The sequence below is a fragment of the Falco biarmicus genome, chromosome 1, assembly GCF_023638135.1.
Source record: "Falco biarmicus isolate bFalBia1 chromosome 1, bFalBia1.pri, whole genome shotgun sequence".
Taxonomy (NCBI): domain Eukaryota; kingdom Metazoa; phylum Chordata; class Aves; order Falconiformes; family Falconidae; genus Falco; species Falco biarmicus.
The window spans coordinates 109,819,577-109,829,493 of record NC_079288.1 but is presented as its reverse complement, the minus strand read 5'-3'; the positions used below and the strand labels follow the sequence as shown (position 1 = coordinate 109,829,493).

Sequence of the window (9,917 nt, the reverse complement as noted above, 5' to 3'; positions counted from 1 at the left end):
TCCCCAAACGCCGCGCTCTCATTGGCTGAGGCGGCGCAGGGCGTGTGGCCGGGCGCGGCGCAGGGCGGGCTCGGCGATCGCGGCGGCCGCCTCTCACGGGAGCCTGTGCCCGGCCGGGGCGGGGCGGAAGGGGCCGCGGGGAGGGGCCGGTGCCCGCCGGGGGCGGGGCCTCTGACTGACGGGGGGGGCGGCGCGGGTTCGGATGGCGGGTGGGCTGGTGGTGAATCAACAACTCGCAGCGACGTCAAAAGAGGTTGAAGTTCGGTGCGGCGGGCAAAGGGCGCTCGGAGGCACAATGAATCCGTTTCTGGGCCTTCTCCTGTTCCTGGCTACGCTCGTCTACTCCTACCTGGAGGCTTTCGTGAAGCTCTTCGTCCCCGCCAGGAGAAAGTCCGTCCGCGGGGAGCTCGTGCTCGTCACGGGCGCCGGCCACGGCGTGGGGAGAGCGACGGCGCTCGAGTTCGCCCGGCGCCACAGCCGGCTGGTGCTGTGGGACATCAACAAGGTAACGGCGCCGCTCCTGGCCCGGCCCCGCGATCCCCGGGGGCCGCGGGGCTGCCAGCAGCGCACCCCGGGACCCGCATCCGCACCCGCCGCCACCGGCTCCCGCTCCGGGGTTTGGCCCCGCTTGCGCCGGGGGGTGCGGGGCGCCGGGGCCCGCCGCCACCCCGGGCAGCCGCGGGGGGACGCGGTGCCCGGCCGCTCGGAGCCGGAGCCCACAGGACCCGCAGGGAGGCGGGCACCCCCGCTCGCCCCTCCGGGCACGGCCGCGCCGCGCACCTGCCGGGCGGTGCTGCCGGCGCCGCTGCGCTGAGCCGGGGCCGAGCCCGCTGCGGGCGGGCGCACGCACGCTGGGGACGGTGACGGCTCCGCCGCAAACGTTTACACCGGCCCAGACTCCGCGTTTCGGCTGAACTGGCTGGAACGCCACAAGGGCCGGGCACGTGGCGCGGTCAGGTGCAAACACGCAGAGAATGTCGCGCAGCAGGTGGCAGTGGCTGCGCGGAGGGGTGCGTGGCTGGGATCAGGGCGCAGCAAAGGTGCCTGGCACGGTGGCCCACAAACTCCGGAGGGGTTCATCGTGTCATCCTGAAGCTGCAAAAAAAATGAACCCCAAAAAATCCCACAACCATACAGACAACCAAAAAAAAGACAAGGGGCCGTATAAATAGGGATGATATTATCAATTGTTTTCAGTATCCTTTCATGCTACCCATTACAACTAAGACCAGACTATGGAGGGGAGAGACGAGGCATGGTGTTAATCTCCCAGTGTGTAAAGGACCACTGCCCAGCAGTCTTGTCCACGTTAACCGGAATGCTGGGGGAGGGGGCGGAAGAAATAAACTTCAAAGTGAGCAAGACCTGGCTTTGGTGCTGGGAAATACATTGCAAGGTGGGTGTAAGCAAGCACTGAAATACAATGCCAAAGGAGGTAGTGGATCCCAAACGTTTTAGGAATATGCATCCTCGAGCCAGATGCCTTGACAAAGGCCACATTCCTGGCGGCCATCAGTCTTACGCAGCAGCTGGGGCTGAGTGGAACTGCCCAGTCACCCACCACAGGGATCTGCACAGCTTCTATCGAGTGCTCAGCTGTTCCAGGCCATTGGTAAACTGGGGCTTTTCATTGCACAGGTCCCCATCGGCATGGTTTTCTGGCACCTGGGGACAAGGCTACAGCAGAGTCACTTCTGCCCACACTTAGTGGGTTGATATAATGACTTAGGTGAGCTTCTGTAACATGTATGTCAAAAGCTGTTCTGGTAAGAAATGCCTCTCAGCTGTGCACTTTGGAGCACACCTCTCGTCTCACACTCAGTCTGTGAATACAGCAACACACAGGCCCACTTTTCATACCTCAGGGGGGTGTGGGGTGTGTATGTCAGCTGGGCCTGTGGTTTATGAGCCCGGTTTATAGTCACGATGTCCGCCTGCTGGCTGTGAAGTCACCAAGCGCGCCCTTTCTGCAGCCGAGCTACGAGTGCTTCACCAAGGCAAACTCACTCTCGTTGCCACATTCCCTTTCCGACAGTCACTCTACACGGGTCCAAATTCAAGGTTGGAAAACTGGTCCTCCCACGGACCCTGGCTACAGCACTTTCCCTGGGTAGCCAGGAACTATCTAGGGGCTTGGCAGCCGCTAGGCAATCCAGACAAATCCATAGCCTCTAACTGGCCTGCTGTGGTGCCCGAGCAGCAACACGCGGGCAGGGTACAGTTGCACACACGTGTCTTTCTTTTCTGCCTCGTACAGCATGGCGTTGAGGACACGGCAGCAGAATGTGAAAGGCTGGGAGCCACTGTTCAAGCCTTTGTGGTGGACTGCAGCAAAAGGGAGGAAATCTACAGCGCTGCAGAGAAGGTAGGGGAGCAGGGGCACGTCCAAAGGCTTACCCAGAGCTGCTTGATTTTCAGAAAAGTCAGGAAAACAAGAAAAGAGGTCTTGTATGCAAACCGTGCCAGCCCCTGTAATCTTCCCATTTCTTGCGGCTTTCTGTACGAAGAGTGAAGTAGCACTTCGAGATTGCAAGCCGTCTCATCCTCTTGTGAGGCTCTGGCGTATTGCACCTCATTGCAGAGTTTGCTCCTTAGACTTCTGGCCCCTGAAGAAACTTCTGCCTTCTAGTTTCTTGAACAGCACGCAGGCAACACTGGGGACCTATGAAACACTTCACTGTCGAGGATATGGTCCAGCTGGCTCAGAACAGTCTGCCTGTCCATAGTCCCAGCTGTGACTACACAGAGCATACTGTGCCTGTGGGCAATGCCTGGAAGGCTACAAATACTAACAGTAATTAAGGGACAAGCATCAGCTCTAAACCAGGTGTCATGGTACCACTGCATAGTACCTACCACGTCTGGAAACGTGGCGCATTCTTACTCTCTCTCTCCCTAAAAGAAATGACACTAAGAGTTAAATTAGTTGTCATTTGTCTTCCTCAGCCTTGCATGTTTTTGACAGTGAATGACCCGCACATTTCTGGGTTCTTTCCTGTCCAAAAGGTGAAAAAGGACATCGGGGACGTCTCCATCCTCGTGAATAACGCTGGTGTGATCACAGCTGCCGACCTGCTCTCGACTCAGGACCACCAGATTGAAAGAATGTTTGAAGTCAACATTCTTGCTCACATGTGGGTAAGGGCCACTACCAGCTTCCTATCTATAGGTTTTTGGGAGCGTTGTTCAGGAGGCATATTTAGACTCTTTTCAGCTACCAGTGAATTACAAAAGCATCTTTCGGAAGCGTATAGCACAGGGGCACCCAGCTAGACTGACTGTTGGGAAACTTGACTAACCTCCTGCTGCTCTGAGCCCGGCCGAGTGTTTTCATTCTCTCTTTTCTCTGTGTGAGCCACCCGGCGACAGCCTCATCTGCAGCATGGGTTGGTCTCTGTCAGAGGTGTATTAGGGTTCCTCTTTGCAGCAGGTAGTTTGGGCACCTGCAGCTGAGCGCCGAGATCCTGCAGGGGGACGGTACACAGCTGAAAAACACAAAGCAATGTTTTTATCAGCTGACCTGCACAAAGGGCAGCCAGCACATGGCCCAAATGGCCAGTAAGCTGCAGGGCACAGCCAGGCCTGGACCCTCCCTGACTGCAGCCACCAGCCAGGCTGATCTCCCCGAGTGCTCCTCCCTGCACGGTTTGTACCTTGCTGTGTCACCACCTTCCCTCCCGGCTCCCTGAGCTACTTCCAAGCCCGTCTGCCATCAGTCCTGCCTCTCCTCTCTCATCTCTCTGCAGACTTTCTCACAGCTTTCTCCCAGCAGTCTGAGTTGAGGTGACACAGCCGGGGCCTACCAGAGCTGAGCCTTGGGTCCTCAGCATGCCCACAGCTGACCCCTGAGGCAGGGCACATGCCCACAGGGGTTACAGAGTGGGACGGTTTCAGCCCTTAAGGACTCCTTGTTTGTGGCAAGAAAAGAGAAGCTACAGGTTGGCAAGTGTTGTATTCTGTGTGCTGGGGTGAGACACTGGCAGCATTGCTGCTGACACCTGAAACCTGGAAAGCAGCCTAGGAAAGATGTGCAAATCAGCTTCTGTTTATAGCAGAGTTCCTGAAACATTCCTGCTTGGAAAACAGGTTCCCAGTTGTGCCAGCTGAACGGAGAACAGGGGTGTCTGTGGCTGTCAGAATCAGAGGTGCTGTGCAGCACATAGCATTAGCATTAGTTGCTTTATTAATCATAGTCAGGGTCGGTGCTGAATATGCCTAACAAAACATTGTTCTTTTCCACCTTTCCCCCCCGCCCCCTGCATTTTTGCCTCTTGGTTTAAATGACTTTCAAGACCACGAGAGCTTTTCTGCCAGCCATGATGAACAACAACCATGGTCACGTTGTCACGGTGGCTTCGGCAGCAGGCCATTTTGTGACTTCTTTCATGGTGGCTTATTGGTAAGTGATTTTAAAATCAGCTCTCTTCATGTTATTTTTAATTGCGTCTTCCCCATCAGTAAGCACAGCGCACCCCAAACCATCTTGCCACTGGGTATGGTACGACCAAAGACCCTGCTGAGGAGGAAGGAAGCACACCAGCCAGCACTTAAGGATGCCTGGAGGTTCTGCCCGATTTGCTCATTAGGTCTGACTGAATCAGGAGCAATGGTGTAGGAACAGTCATGAGACACACCAACTAATGAAAGCTTCTCCTTTTTTCCCTCCCTCACCGATGCAGACTTTTGCTTAGCAAAAAAGGTATCCTCTTCCCTTCTCCTTCTTGGAAAGCAGTGCTCCTGTGAGTTCTTGTAGTGTTGTGAAGTAAAACCCTAGTACGTAGATTTTGATCTTTCTGCTGTTGTGGCTGTGACGGTAGTGTATAGAAATGCTTCTGCCATCATGACATAAGGTTAATTTCTGACTCTAAAATTACCTGCCAGAAGGTAGAAGACGTAATTATGCTGTGTTGTGAGCAACCTCACTGATGGAACTGAGAGGTCAATAGAGGTCAATACGCGGCCTGTTTCTATGAGAAGCACTTGAATCCGGATGCGTGAACAGAAACACTGTTAGACTGCACAGCAATTCTGCGTGCCACCTAGCCCTCTAAAGAGCAGCTCCAGGCAGAGCAATCTTCTCCTGGGAACACGCATTCTTACAGAGTCACTCACCCTTTGCAATGGGAGAGCTCCTGAGCCAGGGATTTTACTGGGATTACACTGTCCAAATCAATAGCAGTCAATACCCCGATTCTCTGGCCCTGCTTTCTTTTGGAGTTGGCTTATACTCCTGGCCCGCACCAATTTCTGTGGCAGTATGTTCCTCAGTTTTTTTGCACATGTAATACTCTCTTCTATTTCAAAACTCACACGCGACTGTCACAAGATGCTCCTGTGTGGTACAAGAAGCAGTAGAGGGTTGTTCTCTATTTCTGCTCTGCCCATCCTTCTGAAGTGTACAGCCTCTGGGTGCGCTCCTTCTGAGAATCTTCTCACATGGGAAAACGGGCAAGTCCATAGATTGATGCACATTAGCTATCATTTTCTAAGAATTCCTGACATTTGTCTTGTCTGTTCTCCACTGAGGCAACTTCTTCTGAAAGATGCCCACTCTGCATTCCAGAACTACTTCCCCAAGCAGCAATATCTAATGCAGCACTACCCTCTGGCACAGGGAAAGTTAGAACTATCCCCTGCCCTGTCTGTCCGCTGGATTACATTTTCTTGCCTCCTATTTGCAGTTGTAGAAAGCTAGAAATAGTATTTCTGCCTTCTCAATTGTGCTTTTCCCTTCCCGCAGTTCAAGCAAGTTTGCTGCAGTTGGATTTCATAAAGCTCTGACAGAGGAGCTGTCTACCCTGGGAAAGGATGGAATCAAAACTACATGTCTTTGTCCCGTTTTTATAAACACGGGCTTTGTCAAAAACCCCAGTACAAGGTAACTACCAGAACTCTGCCTCCCTGTCCTTCCTTCTCTGCATCAAGGCACTACATACTAGCCCCAGCTGTAGACCTTGCTTTCCAGCTGACTGTAGGAAGCTGGAGATAAACGTTTGTATAGCACCGGCTAAGGAAAATGTGCGCTGCCATTTCACATGCATAACGGTTGCATTTGAATTACCTGAGTTTGTGCGTAATTGAAGCACTCTACATTAGCTAGTACTGCCCCTGTTGTACCGCTGTAGCTCTTACACATATGTGTTCTTGTCTAGGCTTGGAAAGATTCTGGAGGTTGACGAAGTTGTAGAGGCCCTGATGGAAGGAATACTGACCAACCAGAAAATGGTTTTTGTCCCATCAAATCAACGTCTTGGTTTACTTTTTGAAAGGCAAGTAGAAAAGAAAAAACTAAGAAAAACCACCCCCACCTGTATCAAATATAACTTGCTGAGTGTACAACCCTCAAACTTGCATCATCTGATTAAAGATTGTTTTATCTTAGAACACATCACAGGGTACTCACATAGTTCACGGCTTCTTTCTAATGACCATCAGCATACACCATTCACAGAAAGATTTTGTTGAATTTTCTCATAGATCATTATGATCTACTTTTTGCAGCTAACTGTTCTCAGTGGAGAACTCGAGCACTCTACAGACTGACAGGGAGGGAGGGGGGGAACAAGAGAACACTTCCCTTTGGCCTGCAAACAACGCTTTCTCTGAAACAGCAGCCTCAGAGAAGTTCCAGACAGAGCTGAGGACCTGCTGCTCATTAGTGTTTGTTTCTTCATGTCAACGCCAAAGACTGAGGTCACAGAGGCTGGGAAAATTGCTTTAAGTGGGCTCTATTGCTTCTCTCTGCCACGTAAAGCAAGATTTGTGCTCTCACACGTATTTAATATCCAGGGAGACTGCTCTGCTGAGGAGACATTTTTACCAGAGCTCAGGTTCCAAACCTGTAATTCACATCAGAACAACTAAATTAAGTTTTATATTAACTTTCACAGTATCTCATGAAAAAATTGGCAATTTGTTTATGAAAGCCAGCAAACTTAGGTCTAACCCCAAAATTTTTTTTTATCAGGTGGTGTGAAGATGTTTGGGGGGTTTCCATTTTCCCGAGGAATTCCCCCAATTAACCAGATGAGGTTTTGAAATCAAAATAGAAAGCAAATGCACATATCAATATTCAATATTAAACCTACCTAGATCCTGCAGTAATATTGCATTCTAAATCATGTCCAGTACGTACCTGTCCTGGAAGTGTCATATATGGAAATGAGTGGGACTGGAATTAAACTAGAAAGAGACTGATGAGGCTACACATTCTCTGGAAATAATGGCCAGGTTAAGGCTTTGTCTCAGTCTTTGTGTGTGCATGCATTCTGCTCCCAGACCAGCTATTCCCTCACCTGCAGTGCCACTTTTCCCTGTAATTTAAGTTCCTTAAGCCAGATTTAATTTCACATTATTATCTCTTTCAGGTTGTTTCCAGAACGTGCCCTGGATCTTCTGAAAAAGATGACTGATATCAAGTTTGATGCAGTTGTTGGGCAGAGAAGCACCCAGTGAAAAGCAAAACTTGATTCTCATTTCCCAGTGGCATGAGTGAAACCCAAACATGTGCTGAGCATAGCTCAGCTGGTTTGATTCAGAGCAGAACTAAGACAGATGCTTCCAGGCCATTTCCAAGCACAACTAAGGGTTTATCCCACACCTGCAGTAGGGACATACCTGCGTAACATGAAGCGTTAACAAAGCAGAGATGCAGCTCTAGAAGTCTAAAGGGCTGCTTTGGCTGTGTGTGTTGCATCGCCTCAATCTCCAAGTGCTGAGGCAGGTGGGGATTCTCTCAAAGCTCATCTTTGAGACAGCACCACTGTCTACTTGAGCACAAAGGGATTGCCTGCAACTATGTTCATATGGCCTCATCCCTGAGCAAAAGCATCTTGGAGGAAGCAATTTATAGAGGAGGTGGGTGGCCTGTTTCACCTCAATTGACCTTTTTAAATTTTAAAAAATGTGCTCTAATGAACGTTCAAGAGTTTCATGTGCTTTGTAGCAAGTACCTGAAATAATACAGCCTCGTTTGTAGTGCAATACCCAATTACACTGATTATCAATTATGCATTTACACCATCAGCATTCCTTATTCCAAATAAATACAGTTCTTTAACCCAAAGGTGTCTCTCAACAATGAAAGTGGCAACCAGGTCCAAGGAAGGACAGTGGAGCAGGTGCCGCAATGGTGAAGGGGTCAGGCAGAATCTGCCGACAGCCAGGTCAGGCCGCAGGGACGAGGCAGGTCCCCGGTCACACCGGCAAAGCACATCGGGATCAGTGAGGTGCAGGGCCAGGCATGGCACGCCGGCAGCGCAGCCCGTGCGGGTGGCAGGTGGCCAGGGGGCAGACGGTGCATGGGGGAAGGTTCCACCTGAGCCACCTCACAGCTCCTCATCACAAGCTGGCAGCCTGCTCTGACAGGGCCCACCCCGACCAGCAGGTTAGGCCCCCAAAGGTCTTTGGCCTGTGGTACAAGAGAACAGCACCTGATGACACACGGGTCAAAGACCCCTTCAGAGCACAGATTATCTTTCCACCTACTTGTGCAACTCCTGACTGTGCCAGGCCCTTGCTGGCTCACAGCCATGTGAGGGAGGCCTCAACATGCTGCTGGAAACGGGTGGCTTCCAGCAGAATCCGTCCCACTCACCTGAGCATTTCATGTTGTTCTGTAAACTGAGGTTCTTCAGAAAAGGGAAAGCCTTCATCATACAGCTTCTCCTGCTCTTAGGTGGCAACAGGTAGGAGTTTGTGCTGCTGGCAGCACAGATGGCAAAAAATGGTTTCTTTTTTGCTTGTGGTAACAGTACATTCGGGGTTTGTCAAAGTAAGAAGTTCCCAGCTTGGGATCTTCTGCTTCTCAGTGCAAAGATTCCTGTAGCCAAGATAGGAAAAGAAAGAAGGGGTTTGCAAAATTCAAGGCATTAAAAAAAATAATTTAAAGCTATTAAAGAGTATTAGAAATGTTTTTTTATTTAAATCCAAGACCCTCCAAACCCCAAGACATTTGAGAAGCATGCTCTGAGTCCTGAAGTATAAAGGAGGCTAATCTGGATGCATGTTCAGTAACTTATTTTGTAAATCTGTTTTGCCTGCCTCAGAGGCATCCACCGAATCCAAGAATAGTGATTTAAAATCTTGTGTCGAATTACGTTCTTTTTTTTTGCGCTGCTTCTGTTTGAGCTTCATATTCAGCTCCTGATAAGAGGACAGGCCCGTCACAACTCAGAGCCTCCTCTCCACATTGGCTGAGGCTGCAAGTTGTCTGCTTGGCATAAAGAAACAGACACAAAAGGAAGGATTTAAGCCTTCTCCTCCTGAACACCAGTGACAGAATTGAATCACCAAGCCTCCCAGGCTCCTCAGTTCTCTTTCTGGCCACAACAGAGAACTGAAGCTCATCCCAAAGTCTGGTCACTATGGGTGCCTAGCAGGAGCCAATGCAAGCAAGCTTCATACAGGCACCTACATTTGTACCAAATTTGAAAAACAATACTTCACACCCTGGCTTAGGACACATCATGAGCCAGGTTAGTGATTTCAGCCTCATGCTCTGCCTCCCTCCGAGGCATCTCTTGGAGTCGGTGCTTCCCCGCCTCATGCATCTTGGCCATGGCACTGACTGGAGCCCTGTGCCAGGAAAATAACAGCACCGCTGAGCTGTGTAATTAGGGTCTGGCCCAAACACCGATGTATTAATTAAGAACAGAATTAAGTTCCAAGAGAAAATTAGGAAGTGCCTGGCTCTGAATCTCTTCACTGCAGTCAACCCAGACTCCTCCACGCAAGATAACAGTGAAGCTAGAGCACTGGGACATGAGCTAGAGGTCTGTGGAGCTCCTTCCCCAGCTCATCCAGCTGTTTCACTCTCAGAAAGTACAGGAGTGTGACCCCCCCAGGGATTTTATGTACCAGGCACACTGTGTATTCCCTGATCTGCTCCACCCAGCATGCAGATGCCACTGCTCTGT

At 50.8% G+C, this 9,917-nt stretch overlaps 1 protein-coding gene across 1 annotated transcript; it reads left to right on the top strand.

Moving 5' to 3' along the window:
• The first annotated feature begins 195 nt into the window (after positions 1 to 195).
• Positions 196 to 8,065, top strand: LOC130158944 (estradiol 17-beta-dehydrogenase 11-like). The gene is made up of 7 exons (XM_056360074.1): positions 196 to 505; positions 2,258 to 2,365; positions 3,007 to 3,138; positions 4,293 to 4,399; positions 5,741 to 5,878; positions 6,153 to 6,269; positions 7,368 to 8,065. The coding sequence occupies exons 1-7, from the start codon at positions 203 to 205 to the stop codon at positions 7,453 to 7,455; spliced, it is 993 nt and encodes a 330-aa protein (XP_056216049.1). The 5' UTR covers positions 196 to 202; the 3' UTR covers positions 7,456 to 8,065.
• The last annotated feature ends 1,852 nt before the right edge of the window (positions 8,066 to 9,917 follow it).